The sequence below is a fragment of the Plasmodium fragile genome, assembly GCF_000956335.1.
Source record: "Plasmodium fragile strain nilgiri unplaced genomic scaffold supercont1.19, whole genome shotgun sequence".
NCBI classification, from domain to species: Eukaryota; Apicomplexa; class Aconoidasida; order Haemosporida; family Plasmodiidae; genus Plasmodium; species Plasmodium fragile.
The window spans coordinates 241639-264965 of NW_012192599.1; the positions used below are offsets into that span (position 1 = coordinate 241639).

Sequence of the window (23327 nt, forward strand, 5' to 3'; positions counted from 1 at the left end):
AATTAGTTATAAACGAACAGATACACCTTATTAATGTAAATGAACGATTTGTGTTTGTCCGACTTGAAATATAAGTTTGTTATAAATTTGTTATTTTTTTTGTTCCATTTTGTGTTATACTTGTACTGATAAAGCGGTATTTTTTTGTCCTTGAGAATATTTTTTTCTCTCCTCTCGATTACGCTTAAGGTTACGACGGGGATTTCGTCGTACTTTTTGTTGCTCCTTGACTTGACGCCCAGACATTCGAAGTTGTTGTTCTGCGGGATTGTTTGAAATGGAGGTAGGGTTGAAGTGGGTCATTTGCATCATGACAAAATGGGTAACGGTTTTGGGCCGCCCCATCTGAGCAACGCAAGTGGGAGTTTCTTGCGCGGGAAGCAAACATGTGCACGCACGCATGTCTACCCAAGCATGTGTAAGGAGCTACGTGCAAGCACATGTTTATGCCAATTGCTTGCCTCCCCTACCAAAGTGTGCAGCCCCGACACATCCACGTTGCAGCAGGACTCCACCTCGTAGTGGACATAATCTGAGTAGTTAATTTGGTTTGACGAAAACGCGTCTTGTTCATCACTGCTATAGAAGAAATTTTTCTGAAAATGGGAGGGACTTTTTGTCTTCCTCATCTCGAGGGTATTATTTATGCTAGATAAAAATATGCAATCGCCTAATTTTTTTTTATGCACATAACTGAATTTAATCAACAAGGCTTTAAAAAAACTTAACGGATCAAAAAGATATTGTATATTATAAAAACGCAATTCCCCTGTGATGTTCCAAAAGTACAGCTGCTCCTTGACGTTTTCATAGTATGTAACAAAATTTTCAATTGTTTTTATTTTTTTGTTAAAATTGCATATCCACCTTGTTGGCACTTTACTTAGAGAGAGGGAAATCATAATTAGCTTGGTCACTTTGTCGATTTTTTTTTTATTTTTATTTAACTCCTGCTCAATTTTGATTACATCATTGTATATTAAATTTGTAATTCGTTTAAATTTTTCTGTTTCCTTTACGCAACATGATTGGATGGTCGTGATGTTTCCTTTGGCCCACTCTGCATTAATGCTGATGTTGGATTTGAATGTGCCCTTTAGCTTCTTTATCAATTCGTAGAATTCGTTCAATTTTTTTATCTTCTTTAGGAAGTCCATATTTTCCGCTCTGCGTCTGCTGAGTTCTTCCTCCTCCATGGGACTCCAGGTGCACGTTTTTATGAACAATTTTGTGTCGTCCTTCTTGTCGTCGCCCGTGTCATCGTTTGCGTCAGGCGTGGTTGGGCCGTCACCGTGTTGACTCATATAGTCAACTTGAAGGGTATCATTTGTCTCTCCCTCGTTTGAACATTCACGTGTGTGCTTTTCAAGCCCTTCTGTTGCATACACATTCGGTTTATCACCCCCTCGGGGGGACTTCCCACTTTGCTCATCATCCGTGTTGAGCAGCGAGCTCGAATAGTAGTCACTGTCCAGGTTGAAGAAAATATCGCCGTCATTGTTTTCCTTCTTGTATATTAAAATTTCCTTGCTGCAGATTTTTTCCAAATTCTTGAGCATATTTTCATTGTACTGTTCGTGCTGCTTCTTGTCAGCCTCGATTTTCATTCCATACGTTTTGCAGCTGTTGAAGAGGGGGTAGCTCTGAGGTTACAAGACAAGGCAAAGAAGGATGGGGACAGGTAAAAATGGGCATACGTATGTGATTATATGTATATTGAGCGCGGCGCAATGGTGGAAGGCGGGAGGACATGATGACGCAAATCACGTACAAATATATATGTAACCACTGCACTGTTACTGCCCCTCGTTGTGAGACACCTCATTCACCCATACCTTAATCAAATTGACATACTCCTTGATGGATCTGTTCATCACAAATTTGTAATCAAAGTTTTCGTCTGCCGAGTAGACGAACTCGTTTTTCTCGTTAAAGGAGTACTCGTTGAAATATTCCTTTATGTAGCTTTTTATTATTTTCCGATCATTGGCGTTGACTTTGTTTCCATACCCATTTAGGATAATCTCTCTGTAGGGAGAAGCAGCGGAAGGAGGGGTAGTTCAAAAAGGGAAGGAGCCGTAGGGGTGTATCACATTTGGTGTAATTAAACACCTGGTGGGGTGAGAAGGACAAACACAGCGATAGTTTTACACGACCACGTAATCTCATTTTCGCAGCTGTTTCAATTTTGGTCCTACTTTACGAAGGCCCAGTTTATGTTAACTTCCTGGATAAGCGTTTCCTCGTGGGCAGGTTTCTCACTAAGAAGGTTAGAGGTAGGTGTACATGAGTTAGATCCGCTAGGCACAGCAGCGTTCATTTGAACAAAATTGAAATATGCCAGAAGACAGTCGAATGTATTTTCGAAATCCTTCATGTCGAAGTAGTAGGGTTCATCAAAACCGTAATTGTCATAATTGCATCTGGATGCTAAAATGCTATGAAAAAAGGAAAGAGAAAAAAGAAAAGAGTTTACAAAATTATTTTTCAATTTGTCTTTATACATATGATGGACGTAGGAAAATAAATCTGTGAGGAAATTTTTTAAGTATTCATTTTTGTGTGAATATATTTTAATGGCTTTCTTCATAATGGACAGAGATGTCTCTCCCTTTTCTGATGTTAAGTACAATTCGAAATTGGAATGAATTTTTTTGTTATTATAAATTTCGTAAAATTTTTCAATGTTAAAATTTATCAAGTGGAAATTTTCTAGTAATAATTTATTTCCATTTTGTAGCGAAGTTTCTATTACTATTTGTATTTCACTGTTAAAATTATTTCCCACGCTGAGCGTTTTTGTTGCTTTATGTTTGAGTAGAATGGGATCATAATAAGTGTTCGGTTCTGTAATATACATAAACGTTTTCGCATCTATGTAGTTTAGATCCTTGGACAGATTCAAATGGGTAGCGGTATTCATATTTTCAGACAAGTCCAAATAGCTCGAGAGCAAAAAGTGTATATAATAATACAGCCTATCCTTCCTCATAATGTATAGAAATAGGATAACTTCTAACTTTTCTAACTGTTCTAGTTGTGTTTTTTTTAGAAAGAACAAATTCTCTTCTGGCCTTTTATTCTTGTACCAATTGAGATATTCCATAGAGTTATTGTTCATGTCTTGAATGAGTGCTTTGAAATTTGGGGATTCGTTGTGCAAAAATTGGAGCTGTCTGTTCTTCTTCTCATTTAGCCATTCTATTTTTAGAGAGAGCGAATCTGGTGTGTCCATGTTTCCTATTTTTTGAATTTGTAAAAACAGGGAGTAATACTTTTCCTTTTCCACTTTGATAGACCTACCAATTTGATGGAGCTTTTTTTCTTCGAATATTAAAGAGGAGTAAAAGAGGAAGCTGAAAAAGAGGTGGTCCTTCTTATGTATCGTGTTTAACAGGAACACAAAGCAGTTGTGTGTGAATTTTTTTATCAACTGATTAAAGTTACAAATTAGCATCTTCTTGTTGATGTTTTTAATTAAGTTGTTCAGGATATTTAACAAATAATTAAAGTTGAAGCTGTAAGTAGATTTTGCTTTGGACTGTTTCTGTAGCACTTTGTAAATGGTATGGAATCGGTACCCCAGGAGCTTTATATTTTCTGAAGAATTTTTAATTTTGTTAATTTCCTGTTTATACTCCTTGAGCATTTTCTTTATTTCCATTTTTTTCAAAACATTGCTATTTATAACGTTCATCAAATTTTTGTTATTATTTGCTTTGTGGTTAAATGTGCACAGCTCAATGATCATTCCGTCGTCTAGAAATTTCAGCGTCTGCTTGGTCTCGTAAAAGTTTCTAATCTTCGTGTTAAAGTTGATGACCTTTTTTTCGTCTTCGTGTTTCAGTATGATGTTAACAATTTTGTTTACTATTAAATTTTTGTCTATCTGGAAGTCAATGATGTTCACGTAGTCCTCTATGTCTTGGAAGTACCTGTCATTGAAGTCGCTCACGAGGAAGAGCCTAAATTGGCTGTTGTACTCGAGCTTCTTCTTACCTGCACAAGGGGGGGGGGGGTGTAAATGGAATGGGAAGCACAAACTATATGAGGCAGCTCTGATGCGGGCGCTCATTTACACGGTGTAATATACCTATGTTGATGTAATACTTTCCGTTGGCCAAGTACACATTGCGCTCGATGACGGGCTCGAGGATGCCATAGTTGGAGTTCAGCTTGATCTCCCTGCTATTTAGCTTAAACTTGAGGAAGTTTTTCTTGGCCAAGAGATCAGACCGCACGCGCTTGCAGTTGTCCTCGTATTGATCATCGCAGTTGAATCCCTCGTCATTCTTCTTATCATACATGTACAAATTTTGAAAATTAAAAAATGGAATGATCAAGCTCTTTCCGTATATTATGCACATGTCTAAATGTTTGCTTAAATTTTCATCAAAATTATGAATGACCAAGTTGTTGCTGTAGCTTTTTTTTAGCCACTCAATTCCGATGTTCTGTTGGTCTAGAAGAAGTGGCCACCTGAAATGGTTGAGCGAGATTAGCGCATTTTGAATGTAAAAAATATGTCTAGGGAAGTTGTCCGATATGAAGAGCGAGACGATACTATCACATGAGTAGATACATTCAATTTTGATGTCTTCCCTTATCAGGATGTTATTTTTTTTTATAATTTGTTTCCATTTGTTGAGCAAGTAGCATCTGTACTTGTAGTTAAAAGGAGAAGAGTAGTTTAAGAAAAAGGAGAAGAGCAAAACTTCTGATACGATATATTTATAATTATTTTCAATTTTTTCAATCGTATAGATATATTTTTTTTTAATTTTTTCTAAAAATTGTTTGATTTCAAAAATAGGCAAGTAGGATTTATTAATTATTTGTAATTTTTTATTTAAATTTTCTACAACTTCGGTTTGTGTGTGTACATCCTTTTTGTTATTTATGATGGTGGACTTTATTTGGTGCATTTGTTGCATTAGCTTTTCGTTTTCATGTTCGTACTGTTCTTTTTTTAACTTATTATTTGAAATGATTTCTTGCACCTGACAGCTATTCTTGTAATACTCCTTATATTTAATGAGGAACGTAATCCACTCGAAAAAGTGCGTAAACAAGTTGTTCGCTTGGAGAATTTTCTTCCTCCCGTAGACTATCTCATCCTTCAACATGTATTCCTTGATTCTCTTAATCTGTTTATCAGTGATGTTTTCCTTTTTGAAATTGAAAAAAAATTTTGAAAAGTTTTCCTTGGAGATAAAATTTTTAAAATAATTCCAATTGTCATTATTATCATTTAGGAAGGAGTTCCTGACCAGTGTGTTTATCATAATCGCTATGCACATTTGTGTTAAATCTGGAGTTCCTATTTTTAGTATATTTTTAATTTCATTAATTTCTACATTTTGAATTTTAAATATAATGTTGATGCATTCTTCTTCAATTTGTTTCTCAGATTCATTTTTATTTTCTATCATTTCGTCAATGTCATTTGCGACTTTGTTCAGCTCTTGTTGGTTTGCACTAAACTGTTGTTCTGTGTCTAGTAGGATCTTTGAATTTGTCTTAATGGAATTATTCAGATATTCAATTTCTTCTTCTGTTTTCTTTATAGACGAGTGAATGGACTGTATTTCTTCGTTCATGTTATTATAATTTTCAAATATGCTTTCCACTTTTTTCAGCCCCATTTTGAACATGTGCAGTTGTTTATTTTTGTAGTTTAATTTATTTTTTAGTAAAATATAAAACATAATTAGTGCGTCCATGAAGTTGTACTTGTTAATTCGTATAAAATTCAAATTGGAATTTTTTTTTTTTAAAAAGTTTTTCAAATCGTAGTATACTTGTATGAACACGTCCACGACATTTTCTAGTTGCGTCTCAATCATGCTGTAAAAACTGTACTTGTTTATTTCTTCGCTGAAATTGTTGAATTCCTGTATTGCTTTTTTATTGTAGTGTGTATTCTGTGCGGCTTTTTCGTTTCCTCCTTTTGGAAAATAATCTTCACCCGAGTGTTTTGTTTCGTCGTTCTCCGCGTTGTCCTGCACATCCTGCTCATTCTGTGCATTCTGCTGAGGTCCCTTCTCGTTATCCTGTCCCTCCGCATCTTTTCCGCTCTGATAAGATTCTTCCTTCCTTGGGTTCGCTTTCTTTTTTTCCAATTGTTCATCATCCGGTTGGACATCATTCTTATCGCTGGTAAGGACACCTCTTGCTGCGTCATTCGTTTTCTTTTCGCTTCCGCATTCTTTCGTATCCTGGCCCGTTTCACACTCTGTATTTTCTCTGATCTGTTTGTTTGACATGACGTTGTCCATTTGGCTCATTTCCTTTTTGCTACTTTTTTGACCCGTCTTTTGGGAAACTTTCTTATGTGCTGGTTTTCCTTTCATATTATGTGTATCCCTTTCTCCGTTCTTTTTTCCGTTAACCTTGGGTACCCTTTTGAGCGGCACGTTCTCTTTTCTCATCGTTTTGGGGCCTTCTATAGGTTGTCTTTCCTTCTTTTTATCGTTTTGTTTGGAAGAAGTAGCACTGATTGCGCTTTTCGGTGGAGGGTCGTTTTTGCCTGTTATTCTCCTTTTGATGGGCTTATCACCCGGTTTTCTCGCCTTAGTTTGAGCCCCCAAAGAAAGTATTCCTTCCTTAATGTGCGACGCTGATGTGGATTTGCCCTCATTATGTTTAGCATTCTTTTTGTTTTCACTCTTCGCTCCTTTATCGTTTATCTTGTGCCCACTTTGTTGCCCTTCCTTCTTTTTGACAACGCTTTTATTTATATTCCCAGTTTGGTTGTTTTTTTTTCCTTTTTTTATCTTTTTCTTCTCCTCGGGTACTCCTTTATCGATGTCATGCGTTTTGTTCAGTTCGTCTTTTGGTTTCTCCGCATCTTGGTTCAGCTCACCCTGGACATCTTTTTCGCCTTGTTCGTAATTCGCCTTCGGGATATTTCCTTCCGTTTCGTTATTAGCATCATATATATCATGAACGAGACCATGTTCATCATCTGCTTTATCCTGTTCGCTTCCGTTTTCCTTTTCCGTTCCACGGTGTTCTTCTTTGTTGCCTCCCACCTGAGGGTCTGCCTTGTCGTCCATCCCACCGCCTGTCTTCTCCTCCTCCTCATTTGGAAGGACATTCTCCGTTACAACTTCACTTCCTTTTTCATTTTCACTCACCTTGGGGTTATCGTTTTTATTCTTCTTTATGTATTCCTCCGAGTTGATGAAGATTTGGTTGGCCTTGTTTTTCCCCTTTGTCTTTTCCCTTTTGTGAAGTGTGATGCCTTTGCCTCCCTTCTCGATGTCATCTTCCAGGGTATTTAGGATGGCTTTTTTTTTGAAGTTGTTTAATATATTATCTATGAAGTGATTTTCTTGGTGGTTCTTTAAGAAGAGGTGGCAGTAGTGCGTGTACTCCTCCCTGGACCAGCTATCCAGGTGCACAACATTTAAGTCGCTGTAAACATTTTTGTAATTTTGGAAGTTCATCGAGTAAAGATCGAACCGTTTCTCGTGCACTAAGCAGACGTAGGTATTCTTTTTCATCTGTGCGGGTGGGGGGAAAAAACAAGAAGGCAACATTACACACATGTACATAATGTATAGTGGCAAAGTTCCTATTTGGGAAAAAACAGTTTTCTCTCCGTTAAATTGGAAGAGGTAGTGCATATGTAGTTCACAAAATGCAGGACATATTTTAGCCCCTGTATCCATATTTGATCATTTTTTTTTTTTTTTTCCTTTTTTGTTCGATTACAATAGTTTGGATGTTCTCCCACTTGAGCTCATTCGATATCAAATTCGTTTTTGTGTACAAGTGGAAAAGTTCCTTCTTGTCAAAGAGAGCAGAGGGAAACTTCTTATAAATTAAAGAGTAAAAATAATCATCAAAATGGTAGGAATGATTTATGAGTATGAATAGGTGTCTCTTAAATCTTAATCTGTTGTAGTAGTTAATTTTGTCTTGAGGTGTTTCCAAATTATTACACTTGTTAATCAATACAGTATTTATATTTAACATAAATGCAATTGCGTTTAGCAATATGATGGCTCTCTTTTTGTTCATACAAATGATCATCGAGGAATATATATTTTTACTTATATTTTTGTAGACTTGTATTATATTTGTAAAGTAGAATTCTACGAACATTTTTGTGTTTATGTACAGGTTATTGTAGCTGCTTAGGCTCCTCACGAATTCGTCTTTCAGCAAATCTGCGTCGATCTTTTCGTGTACCTGTGGGGTGGACGCGAGGACAAACATGAGGAGTGGACGCGCGGGGAAACTCTTGACGAATGAAAGGGTTCTTTAAATATGTTCCTTGTTTCTCCATTTTTCTACCTCTTTGTTAAAGTAATTCAAGTAGGTGAAGGAGCATTCCTGGTTTAGGTGTTCAAAGTGCTTCTCCGCCATAGCTGAAAATAAGGGGGTAATACAAAAAAATGGTGTCTCTGTTTTTATGAATTATGGCGAAGACAAGAAGGGGAAAATGGAAGGTTATCACTAAAAAGTTCCCTGATTATATTATCTTATTCGTTTACTTCTCATCGTTTTGAGGATGTCCTTTCTGTTCTCCTTTTTGAGGATCCTATTCAGGATGATACGTGCGGAAATTTCGCTGCAAGGGGGAAGGTGAAGATTCCGTGTGTAGGGGCAAAACAATGGTTTCACTTTGTTAGGTTGTGTTATATATCTCTCGTTTAAGCTGCGTTTTTGGAGCTTATATATATTTCTTTTTTTTTTTTTTTTCTGTGTCTGCTCTCTAGAATACCACCAATTTGCGACGACGTCCTGCTCATTTTGAAAATTCCACTTGGTGTAAAAGAAATCTTCGTAGAGTAGAAAAATATTTTCCTTCGTGAACAGCAAGTGGTTTTCCTTTTTCTCCTCAAAATTGATGTCTTCATGTATTTTGAAGAAGATGTCGAGGCTGTAGTTTACTAGCTTGGTGTGTATACCCTGGGACGGTGGGAGTAGCGGGGGGAGCAGCGGTGAAAGGCATGTGCGTGTAGATTTTTTCAGGGGAGACAATCCAAATAAAGAGCATGCACAAATGTGTACACACGATTGCGGACATCTGTACGATTTTGATATACCTGGAATGCACCCTTCAGAGTGTGATTCACGAGTGCGCTAAAATAACCCACTAGGCCCTTTCTGCTGTTGTTTAAAAAAATCGAGGCATAAGAATAGGAAACAGATTCATAGTAGCTATTCCTTTTCATGTGCTCGAAATTTATAGATATTATGCTCTTCACATTTTGGACGCTAAGGGATTTGTTCTCAAAGTAACACAAGTTCCTTTGCAAATTGTGCAGGAATTCGATGGACGGGTTGTTTCCTTTTTCCTGAAAATGGGAAATATAGTCGATACAAATATAGTCACATTCGAACTGCACAAGAAGTGGAATAGAAAGAGGTGAACGTTCGTGACTCCATCAGGCTCAACCACCGCTCCGTCTCCCCTTCCATTTTTCATCTTACGTAATTAATATGGATGTCGTCTATGCAGATATAGAGGACGGAGTGGTGGAAATACTTTTTGACGTTTTTTTTTGTCATCCTCTCGTAAAGCACTTTAAAATTTAACACATTTGTGTTTTTTAAAACGTCGATCATGAGGTGGTCAATTTTGGAGTGATTATTCACGATTTCCTTTAGTATGGCCGTTTTGCAGTTTTCTGCGGGGGCACAAAAAAGTTCATTATCATGGGGGTAATCTCGCAGATTATAAATTGGAAAGGACATGAACAGAACAGGACAATGGACAGGAGGGTTCACAGTGCGAATTCTGCCTATATTGATGTACTGCCTATGCGAGGACGTTTCAGTCGTTAGTTTTGCCCCCTTTTGAATAGACAAATGCAGAGCTGATCTACAAACTGTGGGTTGTTTTAGATCCATATTCAACACGTGTCAAACATATTGGTAAGTGCATATGGATGGTTGCATGGGATTCATGTTACTTGTGCTTCCGATCAGGCAAATGTTGGACTCTCCCCTGTACAGCAAGCTAATAGAGTTTAGTCTCTTCTGCATTTCTTCATCGTAATATATTAAGAATTTTTCGTCCAGGTGCTTTTTCGGCGAGGACTGCACAGGGGTGACGCGAAAAAGAAAATTCGGTGTGTTACTTCCATTTGCAGAGTGGCCTCAATTTATGCTTAGCGTCTCTCACCCATGAGCATGTAGAACATCATGCTGGGGTTACCATAAAAAAATCACTGATTGGAATCCACGCATCCTTCTGTATGTGGTAAAAGGAGTTTCCGAAATTGCTGCCAAAGTTGCTGCTAACATGTGTGCCCAAATTGACGTTATTAGAAGAAGCCAATTGTTTCAAAAAGGTAAAAAAGTTATATTTCTCCTGATCATTTAAAAAATTGTTAAACAAAAAAACCAGACAACTTAATAGAATAAAAAGAGCCTTCTCTTTAATGATTGAAATTTTAGAGATTTCTTTTTTGCTATGCAATTCTACTTTTTTATTATTTTCCGCTTCAGCTTGTAATATACATACATTTTCTATGTAATTTTTGTTTATATTATCCAAGTCGTATTCCTCGTTCGTGACGTATTTCTCGTAGTTTTGTTCAGTTAGTTCCGCTTCCTTCTGGCAGTGTACACCTTCTTGTCCTTCTACCATTTGTGGCAAAGTAGACAAATCGTTATGTGCACTGCCTGTGTTGGCGTCCTCAGTGGGTAGACTGTGGTTCAGTTCCCGTTCTCTTAAAAAAATTAATATGTTGCTTTTAAAAATGTCGATGAAATTATTTATGATTACTTTTTCTTCCACATTGGTGTGGAATAGACAAGTGCGTGATATGTGGCCATCACTTAGGATTATATTTTTTACGTATTCTTCTTTTGTGTAATAATTATTTATGTTAAAGTGATTTCCTTTTTTCCTTTCTATGTAATGAAAAATTGGAAGAAAGAAATTCCTATAAAATAACTTCAATTCATTGTACAATTCGAGAAGAATTTTTTTTTTTTCTTCATAGTTGTTTATATATGTTAAAGACGTTTTATCATTCTCTGCGTTTTTTTCGAAGAAGACGTTTGTGTTAAGAATGTCATCTATCAATTTGGAGCTTTTGTTTTTAAAATAATTGTAAATGTTGATGTTGTCCTTGATGGCAATTTTGTTCATTTTGTTCAGCAGGTATGGATCCATGGCCGATATGTCTTTGCACTAGGGAGGGAAAGAGGACGCATTAGGGAAAGTACATAAGGGTGAACACTCTCCAAGGAACGATTCGCATAACAAAATGCGGGGGGGAAATAAGAACATCTTTTGATGTATGTATAACTTTTTATATGCCTACTGATTATGAATTGTGTGTAATTAACTGACGGAGACGTTGCAATTTTTTAATTATCTATGGAAGTAACTGAGGTTTTGCTCCTGACTGTTGCCTCTTTTCCGATGAGGGAAAATTTGCCTATCGTGGTAAGCCACATATGTTTATCTACGTTATTAACTAATCTGTTCCATCATTTTTTTTTTAACTTCTTTTTTCCACTCATCTGCTGCTCTATCTGTGCGCGTTTGTTCTTTACCTCAATTATTATCTTCACGCCGTTTTCTGCGTCCGCACCGTCTATGTTCTCCCTTTTAGGGTAAACCAGGTTATCCAAGGACAGCACATTGTATATGATGGGATTCAGAAAATTGAGCTTCATGATGAGTGTGTATTTTTTGTGCTTTTCTTGTTTCTTCTTTATAACTTGGCGTAGAAAAGTTTCGTTGAAATGGTTCTGGGAATCTGTGAATTGACATTTTGGGAGGAGGAAAAAGTCCATATGGTGTGTTAATATATATACGTAGGAGAAGTGTCCCCTCTAAAAACCACATTGTGATTAGTAGCATAGGCAGCTGTTTTTATATGTTTGTCCCCCTTCTCTTTCACTCTTAAATGTTTATGGTTGCTAGCCGCGCTCGCTGGGTGACTAATTTTTTTACCATACAGGGAGTCCAAATATATGAAACCATATTTATCACCGTACAATTTGCTATAAATTTTTAGCAGTGTCGACTTTCCCGTATGGGGTCTTCCATAGAGTAAAGACAGGGACTGATTATGAAGCTTCTCTTTCAGCACGTACACGTCCTTCTCGTACTTGTGGAACAGGTCTTCTTTGAGATAAATACACTCCTCTTTTAGCAGCTGCGGGGAGAGTGATAATGCATGTGGAAATATTACTTATACATATGTTATCACGATTAGGTGTGTGTATGTCTTGGGGCAATGTCGGCACTCAGGTGAACGCCCCCCCCCCCCCCCATTTGAGCCCCACTTTCCCCCTAAATATAAAAACAGTTATGTAGCGAATTGCCCACATTTTATTACCTCCTTGAGTCGTTCCCGTCCGTCTTGCAAATCATATTTCATATTCAGGTCCACGTCTAGAAATTTTTTTATCAAATTGTGCAGCTCATTCTGCTTGATATCTTTTAACTTATCGTAGTAGTAGATAAAAATATATTTTGCAAGCAACTCGTCTGTGTTCCTGTCTTCATTTTCCTTCTTGCACAACCATATAATGTTGATGATGTCATTTAGTACATTATTTTCAGAATTAAAATAAATAAAATTTAAGTACTCCAGAAAATTGTAAATTTTTAAGCACAGATTTTTCACGTTTTGAAAATTGTTCACGTAGAGGAGCATTTCCACAAGTTCGATCTGTTGGCAATTGTTTATGACAATTTCTCTGCACAGGCTCCTTAAATTGATGGGGACGCTTCTGCACCTGTTTTTGGAAGAAGCGAAGAATGTACAAGTATTGAAGGGAAGTTAATACGTATGTAGTAGGTGTGCATGCCAAATGATGATGCATTTACCCGCACGATTTCGACGTAAAGAATATCACGGAGCTGCTATTAAACACCACGTCTTTGCTGAAGAGGTAAATGTTCTTCTCCTTCTTTTTCAGGCCTTTCAATTTGGAGGCGAAAAACGGGATATGTGAAAGTATGGTACATAGGTGTGTGTAAAAGTATGCATGTGTAAATACACAAGCGGACATTATAGCCCTTCTAATTTTGCTTATTCATATAAGCAGGAGGAAAAAATGTGCTGTACATGTTTGGATAGATCTGAATGCGTTTGTGAGGACGGACAATAGTTCCACTTTCATTTCGTCCACATTTTGGAAGACCAAGGCGTAGCCTAAAAAAAAAGGTTATAAGGCGGGGGTTCATTTGGTGCGTGCGCGGGATCGCAAGTACAACGTGTGTCTACTGGGGTAACCCATCGGGGTGACCGTGCAATTACGCATATGTGAGTATAAAAATATGTTTGTTCATTTGTTTTTCATTTTTCTGGATACCCATCTGAATAGAACCCAATATGTAATTTCTTATGTTGTGTGTTTTCCCATCTAGGAAGTACGTTCTTTGTCCTACGTGAACAGGGCGGGATGAAGTGAATCAAGGAGCATTCCGCATAGTAATATCTTTATATATGCGTGTGTAAGTTTATGTGAAACGAATCGGAAAGGCGCAGCTATATGCGCGCGTCTTCCTCCTTCTGTTCTTACCTAGTGTAGATGTGATGTACCGAATAGTGCACGTTTTGTTGTTCCCGCACAAGATGTTGTAGTAGCTCTTATTCATATTGGAGCAGATCGAAAAGACGTACTTATTATTCGGCAGCATGTTTATGAGTAGGCTGTTATGTTCTAATATGTCATAATTGTATCTTAGGGGTGAGGGAAGGAAAAGACAATAGTTATTATTGTGCGCGGGGTAACATTTTTTTTTGAGGAGTGGAGATTAGGGTTTAGAAGAGCTCATCAGAGGGATGCCTTAAAAATTCCTTAATTGGAGCAAACCTCCCTGCATTTCCACACATGTGCCTATCTCATTACTTAAAAGAGTAGCTCCCATATTTTACTGCGATCTGTTCCTTGTTCTTGTCGACACTGTATCTAAATTGGTAGTGCAGGTAAAAGTTGTTTTCATCAAATAAATTTTCTTGTATGATTTTTTTTAGCGTGTCCATAAATTCCAAGTATATAATTAAGGCTTGTTCTATTTTCTGCACATTTTTTCCTTTTTCTTTTTTTATTTCCTCTGCTATGTCGTTGCACTGAGGGGTGAGGAAAGAAGCAGATGTTTATGCTTGCTCCCAGTGGGGTATTGTGTAGAGTGTTTATTCTTAAATGTTACACACTCACTGTCGTATGCACTTCTTTGCCCATCTACTGTCTTACCAAAACTTTGTGCTTGTCCAGAACCCCTTGGGTGTATTCCACACTTTTGTGCTGGAGCACATTTTTCATTTCTTCGCTTAGAATTATTTTTATGACTGTGATGGAAACGACGGACACATTGTTCATGATTATCGGGATTATCCTGAAAGGGGAGTAAAGATCGATGCGGTTATTTTCTATTTTGTGGAGTGAGGCACAACAGCATAGAGGGAACATTAACTAATGTGAAGGACAAAACGTTAGTGATAAACATCTGCATAACATTTGTAATAAATGTGCATCATGTGGCATGCACAAAAGGGCAATTTTCAAAAAGGGGGAATGAACCGATGGGGCACAGAAAAGGAGTATACAAAATACATGGTTGTGGAATTAACAATGGAGTAATGCTCCGTTGCGACGAATAGCTAGCTGATGCCAATTTTCAAGTTCATGTTAAATGGAAAAATTATGCCCACGAGCATTAGCGTAGTACAATATGTGTGCATACTTGTTAGTGTTGTAGTAGCTTTTCAAACTCGATATGATGTTTTCCTTCAGGGTACTTTTGATTTTCTCTTTCAAAATGACATATGTGTCTATCCCTATTATCTTCACCCCATTTTTTAAATTGAGCGTGTTATGCTTCGTAGTAACGACTTCGACGATCTGCGCAGCGAAAAGAACAAAAAAAAAAAAAAAAAGAATAAACAAATAAATAAATAGGCAAGTGGCTAGGAGCATATATCCATACACATTGGAAGACATTTTCAATAGCTCAGAGTGAGGAATATGCTACTATGGCGCTTTCAGCGAGTGTACCGTTTTGTCTATGTCGTTAAAGGACAAAAGTTCTTCGTAAATTATGAAGCAATATTTTTTCAAATTCTCTGTCTCAGTGTTAGCTGTGGTGGTGATGGAATGGTTTTGAGGTGGTCAAGTGTTGAACGTGCATAGGCATAGGTGTGTATTGTACATAGGTACACAATGTCAAGCGCACGATTTAGAGCACATTTATCTGCGCAAGCCTCTTTCGCCCTACACAGTAGACAGAACAACTCCTCATCGTTCAGGAAAAAAAAATCCGGAAAGGAAAATTTTTTATCTTGCAATAGGCTTATTGTCTCGTTTGACAAAAATAACACACGCTCGTAATAATTTTTCAAAAAATAAAAAAACTGAGTGTTACAAATGTGAAATAAGTTCAGATTTTTCTTCGCATTTTTCATTATCTCAAAGTAGGTTCTATTTATTTTGTTAAAATTTTTCATGTCGTTACTGAAGTGATTGAAATTTTCATTGTTGTAAAATCTTTCCAGTCTAGCCCATTTGTCTTGGGTCTACAGGGAGTGTTACGAAGGTAAGCACGTGACGACAACAGGCACAAGACCATGTGAAATGTGCAGAGAGAATAGGGTGAAGCACGTATTTTTAGCGGCGCCATTTTTTCAAAGGCGAATCGAATGCTCACCAGCATCCATAGGGACAAGAGCTCATGAATAAAAAGCAGCTTGTTCTGCAGATGAGTTATTTTGGGTATTAAATCTTGCGCGAAATTTAAGTTCCTCATTTGGTGCAAATCGTTAAATGTCTTTTTGATATTCTTAAATATGTTTTTGTTGTTGTCCAATATGAAGTGGTCGTTGCATTTTATAATTTTTAGTGTTTCCTGTTTCCAGTTATTTTCAATTTTGTTCAGGTGTTTTTCTAACTTTTCCACTTCCTGCAAGGTGGCGCGTGGTGAAAGGCGAATATGTGTGAGAGTGAAGGAGGGGGTCTACCGATTGTGCAAGTGAGTATTCGCCAACATGATTTGTGAGGTAACGCAGGTGTACCTCAGAGTGACGCCATCGGAGCGGTGTCTTATACACTCGCGAGCCTATCACAGGCTTATCTCTCCCTTTCACGCACCTTAATTTTGTATATAATGTACTTGATATCGTTAAAGTAGAGATATATTTTCAGCTCGTACATATCATACAGCGTGATCGACTTGATGTTAATATTTTTATCGTTAATGATGATGGTGTTTTCAAAGGTAACTGGGTCCTTTATGTTGTTTCTCTTCAAGTGAAGGTCTATTATTTCTTGCCAGTTGGTCAATTTCATGTTTGTGTTTTGTAGAAGATACACGATTATCAGCGTTGTGTTCATTTTGTTTAGTTCTTCATTTATTTTTTTGAATGGCTAAAAAGGGGGTAGTTGGGAGAGTAGGTTGTTGTGGAGAGGAAAAATAAAAAAAGGGGGAGCATTTTAGAGAGGAGTGGCCAGGTGAGACAGCCACAATAAGGTCATGGACAACTGTACCAAAATGTTCTTCGCCTCGGGTTGATCCTTTTGTAGTTCCATCAACTCGCTTTTTACCTCCTTTAAGGATTTATTTATTTCCTGAAGATTTAGAAAGAAAGTTAGGTGTGCAGATGAATATTTATGCTATTGTGTGATTAGCGGTGCACTGTATCCATCACCCTCATTTTGCGCAACTCCTCATTTTACACACCTTAATATTTAGCTTGTAGTATATAACGTCGAGGAAGTCATTTATCCTAGTGGTGTATGAATTGTAGATGGAGTAGATCGAGTTGTAAATCTTTATGGTGTTCTTTAGGAGGTAGAAATTTTCGAATTGGAAAATTTTCATGTTGCACAAAATTTGGGCTTTAATTATTTCCTCCTTTTCAATTTCCATTGTTTTGAAATCGTTGATGTATTTTTTTAAGCTTTCCATTCCTGGGTGACGAGAAGGGGAAAAACAGGGATAGATGTGCAGATGAGGCTTCGTCCAGGGGCACTTCTATAGAACAAATGCGATGGAGGGGAACTTTTACAAAATGCAGAAGTGATTCTCCCCTCTGCGCCCGTCGAAATTACCTTCGCTTAAGTCGATATTTTCTGAGGACGGTCCGAACATATGAAACTTTTTCAAAATACTTTTCACCTTTTCTTCAAAGACGGTTATCTAAATGGTATGGTTGGGGAAAGGGAGGTACCAAGTGGTAAAAGTTCATCACACACATGAGGGAAGACGAACGTATGCGTGTAGAGATAGTTTGGAAAATTTGCCCAAGTAATCGGTCCTGCCCATATTTACCTTATTCTTGGTGTTTTTGTAAAACTCCTGCTTTATGTTAAACATGAGGTTGTCGTTGAAGAAAGCGGAGTTGAGCATACTTAGGTACTGGGGATACAGCAGAAGCAACTTTTCCTTTTGTTCCTCCTTTGTTGTGTTGTCACCGTATATGGTAAGCATGTTATAAATTTCTTCCGTCTTTTGAATATTCATTTCAATGTTTATATTTTCAGCCTTAATCGTGTTTATCGTTTTTATGATATTCTCGTACTTGTCCATGGAGCTGGTGCATGTCTCCAGTATGCCGCTGCGGTTTCGTGTGGCATGCAAAAAGGCGACATAAAAAAAAGCATGTGTATATGTGTGTGTGGGGGTGCACTATAACACTACCAAAGGGGAAGCTCCAACATGCGTCGCTTTTTGGATTTCCCCGTGGGAGGAAAATGCACAAAGGTATATACACCCCACCCACATGAACGCTCTCAAACATTACCTATATTTCGTAATTTCGCTGAGCGTAGAGCACTTCAGCGTGGTGAATATAAAATGTAGGTTGTTAAAAAAGAACTTCTTAGAGTCGAGCAGTTTGCTTTTTATCGAGTTAAGTACGAATGAAATGTTGAGCGAGATAAATTGAATGGTCTTTTTATCGTTCTCCTTGTCAATCTTATTTTGAATGTTGCTAATATTCTTTAGGATATTATCATAGTAAATCAGAGGGTAAGAAATATTTTGGTGAATATTAAAGCTGCTCTGTGTCCTAACAATGGAGTTTATAATATTATCATAATTCATAAAACTGTATATGTATTTGTTTGCCTTTTGGAAAACGTTTTGTATTAACTGATGTATGTGTATGATCCGGTCGATGATAATTTTATTTTTGCTAACGCTTTGGTAGAAGGAGAATTTCATTTTGAGAAATTCGAAGTCTTCCTTGAGCGATATGGGCACTTCAATGCATGAGTAGTCCAGCCATCTAATAAACTCGGAAGAGGTTAGAAGTAAATTGGTTAACAATTTAGAAATCAACTTGAAGATATTTTGTATGGAGTTGTTCAGAAAAACATCCGAATAAATGTCTTCCTTGATGTATAGACAAGGCTTATAATTTTCTAGCAGTTTTTTCTGGAAATCATTTTCAATTAGGGTTTCATAATTGCATAACCCTTTAATGATAATAAGACTTAGGCACTTGTAAATTTTGCATTGGTATAGATAATACAGCTCGTCCATGATTTCACATCTTCCCTTTTTGGTTTTCTCAACTATTTGTTCTATTTTAATTAAAATATGTGATATTTCTTTGTATTTTTGTAAAATATTATGGACTTGATTTATTCTATATTCTTCAAAATAATTGAAGAATGGTTGAATGTGCAAAGGTTTCATGTTTCCCCATTCTATGTACCTAACCAAGTTAACATTTTGCATGTTGTGAATAATTTTGTCTATGCTATTGAGGGAGTAAGAGAGAGATACATGCACATTTTCGATTACACTTTTGCAATTTTTTAAATCGTTTATGTAGTGGTCTATATTTAAATTTAGCCAATTGATATTGTTCGATATATATATGAGTTTCTGTTCGAAGCATTGAAAAAACTTTATGAGGACTTTCTGTTGAATGGTGGATGTGGTTGTAGTAAAATTTTTGAAGAAAAAAATTATTTCGTTCAGCTCATACAAATACCTGTACAGCTTTCTCTTTAAATTGTACATGTTCAAAATTTCGATCGGTGTGTAAAAATCGTAAATCGATTCAATGTAGGCGTATTCGTATAAGGTCTTAAAAAAGGTGCAATCAAAATTGATTACATAAAAAAAGTTCAGCTGCTTGTTTATGGTTATTATATTGGAAGAGAGAAACTTATTCATTTGAGAGAGTGAATTGTTCTTCCATATGACGTAAGTCTCGACAATGTAGGAAAACATTTTTTTGCAAAAGTTGACGTACAGCTTAACAATAATTTTGTACTCATTAGAGGTGGTGATATAGCTATTATTTTTGAATATTAAAATTGGCATTTTTATCTTTTTGTAGATATTTAAACAGAAGAGAAACTTTTTGTAAATGTCCAGGTCTTTTTTTGCACACATGTTATTAAACAGGTCAATGTAAAGGTAGAGTTCCTTTTTGTACAGAAATAAAATATCGTAGAGCTTCTTAATCAGGAGTCTATCGATTTTGTAACTCCTCTTCAAGTTTTGAAACTTCTGCACTAAGAGGTATGTCGATTTTGTGTTCCTCAAATTGGAAAATTGAATATAAATAATTTTGATGCATTTTTTTTCTATCTTCAAACATTGCTCATTTAGCCTTTTCATCAGCTGCATTATCGACTCGTCATCGTATAGGTAGATATTCTTAAGTACATCGTTAAAGGGTTCGTACAACTTATTAATTTCTAGGATGATGCTGTTCATAATGTGCTTATTATTTACCAACTTTTTCAATTTTAGAAGACACAAATCGGTGAAATAAATAATTTCTGAATAAACGGTGTATAGCGTAGCCAAGACATGTTGCAAGTGTCTTATATTTTTGAAAATAATATTTTTGTCAAAGTACCAATTTTTTCGAATATCGATCATTTCGATGTCTAATTTGACGTAAATGAATTCTTTTTCGTAAAATTTTAAAATGTCTATACATTTGGAAATGACCTTTTTTATTCTCTTTGGCTTATTCATTTTTTTGACCTTGATGGCTAGGAAAAGGATAAATTCGAATATAATGTCGGAGAGTCTAACAAAGAAGGCAATTATAATTTCATCTTTTCGGAAATATTTTGAACTTAGCCATATATTTTTTAATTTTCGAGTGACCAATTTAATGCCATTTTTCATTTGGTTGATATGATTACATTTTAAAGATTCAAAAGAATTTTCCAAAATTTTACTAAATTTGATCATTTCAAATGATTCCATGTGCATATTTTCCACCTCTTTGATTAGTAATTTTATTTCGTTGCACAATTCTTCGTTGTAATTTTTGCCCTTAATATTTTCTATAATTTGTTCAAACTTTTTGCTGTTAATTTTTTCAATTAAGCTGTAAATTCTGTGATACCTTTCTTTCCAGTACTCCACTGCCGTTTTGTCATTTTTCCTCTTTGAATCATTTTTCTTTTCTTTGATGATAAAATCTTTTATTATGTTTGAAATGTTTCTCAGGTAATTGTTTATGTTAATTGTGTCATCCTTAAGTTTCATTATGTCAGCATTAATTTCGTTGTACGACATTTGTTCCACTTTCAAAATTTGTTTGTAATAGCTTAACAGGTAGTAGAAGGAGTTAAGGAGGTTTTTATTTTTGTGCAAATTTTCCTCTTTCTTTGTCACACTAGGATGGATTCCATCCTGAGTTGGAATGTAACCTCGGTTGTTACTTTTAGTTTTTGTTATCCCATCCACAGCCTTGTCTTCTGTCCCGAATTCATTCAACTCCTCTGCGTGTTTTCCTCTCTCCATGATATACAAATATTTATTTTCGTTCAATTCGTTCGTGTAATCTATTTGGTTGGTCAGCATTTCCGTTTTTTTAAGATGCTGTAGTTTGCTTAAAACCTGGTCAATTTTTACACTTTGGTCTATGTCCTTCCCGATGTACTCAAACACTTGGTTTTTTTTTAGTAAGCATTGAAACAAGGGGATAAAAAAGGTTTTAAAGTAAGCCTTCAGATTGTTAATATAATTGTGGTGTAAATTTCCAAACGTGTAATTGGTGTTGAAATACTCGTCCAGGTTTTCGTGCCCGTGATAATTTGGGGCACTTTTAATTTTTAACAAGTACACTATTTGCTTGGTTGCCTGTGTCTTCTTTTTGTTTGTCTCCTCTGCTGTGTTGGAGACGATGTTGGATGCTGTTGTCGCTTCTTCATTTTCTTCTTTCACGTCGTCCGCTTCTATATGTCCCAAGCTCATTTTTAAGGTGTACCGTGTTTTCGTTTTTTTCTCTTTCTTATTATTATTTTCTTCAGAGGGAGGGTTCTCCTTTGGTGATGCCTCCTCCTTTTCATCCTCCTTATTCGCCCCATCTGTGGAATTATCAATAGACTTGTTGGCACTCTGGGTCTGTTGTTTCTCCTTTTTGTTTACCTCTATATTTGTCTCCACTTTATCATTATTCGCTTCCTCTGATGGGGATGGAATTTCCGATTCGTATTCTGCTTTCGTGCCATTTGCCTCCCTTTTTGGCGTCTTTTCCCCATCATCATTCGCTATTTCGTTTTCCCCTTCTTCGCTTTTGCCTTTCACTCCGTTGTCAGTTTCATCAACATGGCTGTGATTGTTTATTTGCTCTGTTGTTTCTTCTCCTTTATCCTTTCCTCCATTTTGTGTATCCCCACTAGAATCTTTTGTGTCTTGCTCCTCGTCATTTTGGAAGGTGTCTATTACTTCGTTCGATTCGTCCTCTTAAAAAGAGTATGGATAAAGAAAAGAGAAGAAAACTTATTAAATAATGCTCGTTTGAGGAAAACAAAAAGTGGGTGAAAATTCTTCCCCTTTTCTAACTCCTTACCGTAAGTGTACCTATGTAGCACGAAAAACAAAGTGCTTTTTACAGGTGCCGATAGAAAGAAGTAATTTAAATCGTCCTTATTCTGTCCCTAATAAGTTGAGAAGGGTTAGAAGTTGCAGGTGTTTCTCCCATCCATGTGGTGGCAAAACGGTGCAAAAACATAACAGTGAACAAATTTGAACAAGCGTTCTGTTAAGCGAAATTAAGGTTAACTAACTTCCTGTATGAGGCCATTAAAAACGTCGCTTCGAATCCTCAACAGCGAAGTGATCTTTTGCTTTATGTAGCATTCCAGTTCATCATTCATGTTTTGAATCCTGGAATAGTTGAACGTATGTCTTTGAGCAGGACAAAAGAGTTAACCGAAGCGCGCGAAAGCATATGCACAGAATACATGTATGGATGTCTAGATTATGAGAATGGAAAAAGTGTGTTTGCGTGTGTAGGTGCAGATTAGGTGTTCTTTTTTGATATTCCGTAAAACGCAAAATTTTTATAGATGCAAAATGGGTCCTATAATATAGGTTTCGTCCCACTGTGAATCGGGCATTTTGGGCGTTTATGTTTTTCCTTAATTTATGCAGATGGGGAGGGGCATGCATTTGAAGCTCTACCTTGGGAAAGCTAGCTTCCTCCTTTGTCTCGATGAAGTGTCCTCTAAGCAAAAATGTACACAAAAATATACTTGTAGTTATTAAAATGTGGGAAAAAAAATATTACACTGTGTGCAGTGCACTTTGTCTAGCGCCCGTTTTTTCCCCTATAATTAATACGAGATATTTTAAAAATTTACACGTTTTTAACGAGACCTGGGATTCTAATAATGTTTTCTGTCAGAATTAATTTGTGAAGGCATATGATTATTACTAACTCTTTTTTTATGTATGTGCAGTTTTTTTTGTGCCCCCTACCTTAAAATTTTTTTTTGCACGTTTTGCTTTAGGATTTCCCCTAACAGTGGGGAGCACACCAAGGGGTTCACCAAAATGTGCTAGCCATTTATTCAATGTACAATTAGAGGTAGAAGAAATGAAAACCTTTTTTGGATTTAAAAATGAAAAGGTAGACAATATTTAGCAAACAGTACAAAGATTTGCATTCCCCAGGTATGAGTCATATTTCATTACCCCTTCATTGCATTGTTAAAAACTTCAAAGTACATTTTGCCGTAAAATGGAGAAAAGTGTGGCGATCTTTTTGTACGCACATCCTCTTTTGATTTGCATGAATAGAAAACCGTTGCACACATTAAAGGTGTGTGAACAGGAAGGTTATTTGAACGGTTGAAATTGTTCGAACAGGGGAAGCAAAAAAAAAAAAAAAAATGAGACAAATGTACTCATTTAAGTAGAAAAGAACAAAAATATTTTCTGGACAATTGCAAAGCAACGGGCATAATTCTTTACACATTTTGTAAAGTATCTACAGAATGGGACTGCGTTAGAAATGAACCATAAATTGTTAAAAAAAAGAAAAAAAAAAAAAAGGTTCGGTAAATAATGTGGATATAATATATGAACAAATGAAGGGAGGTATGCGCGGTAAAAATGGGTTGAACAACGAAAATGG

At 36.4% G+C, this 23327-nt stretch overlaps 1 protein-coding gene across 1 annotated transcript; it reads right to left on the minus strand.

The window, feature by feature from the left end:
- Nucleotides 1-2: 2 nt before the first annotated feature.
- On the minus strand, nucleotides 3-22065 carry AK88_02070 (uncharacterized protein; the record flags this gene model as incomplete). The annotated part of the gene is made up of 33 exons (XM_012479704.1): nucleotides 3-260; nucleotides 471-1643; nucleotides 1836-2028; nucleotides 2199-3999; nucleotides 4094-7508; nucleotides 7720-8199; nucleotides 8305-8378; nucleotides 8505-8581; nucleotides 8735-8922; nucleotides 9060-9311; nucleotides 9448-9644; nucleotides 9930-10056; nucleotides 10175-11158; nucleotides 11527-11732; nucleotides 11930-12134; nucleotides 12318-12720; nucleotides 12812-12905; nucleotides 13053-13139; nucleotides 13510-13670; nucleotides 13840-14060; nucleotides 14185-14326; nucleotides 14675-14832; nucleotides 14986-15068; nucleotides 15206-15503; nucleotides 15635-15886; nucleotides 16075-16350; nucleotides 16471-16551; nucleotides 16664-16893; nucleotides 17035-17122; nucleotides 17255-17540; nucleotides 17727-21651; nucleotides 21759-21846; nucleotides 21976-22065. The coding sequence occupies 33 exons, from the start codon at nucleotides 22063-22065 to the stop codon at nucleotides 3-5; spliced, it is 16593 nt and encodes a 5530-aa protein (XP_012335127.1).
- Between the last annotated feature and the right edge of the window lie 1262 nt (nucleotides 22066-23327).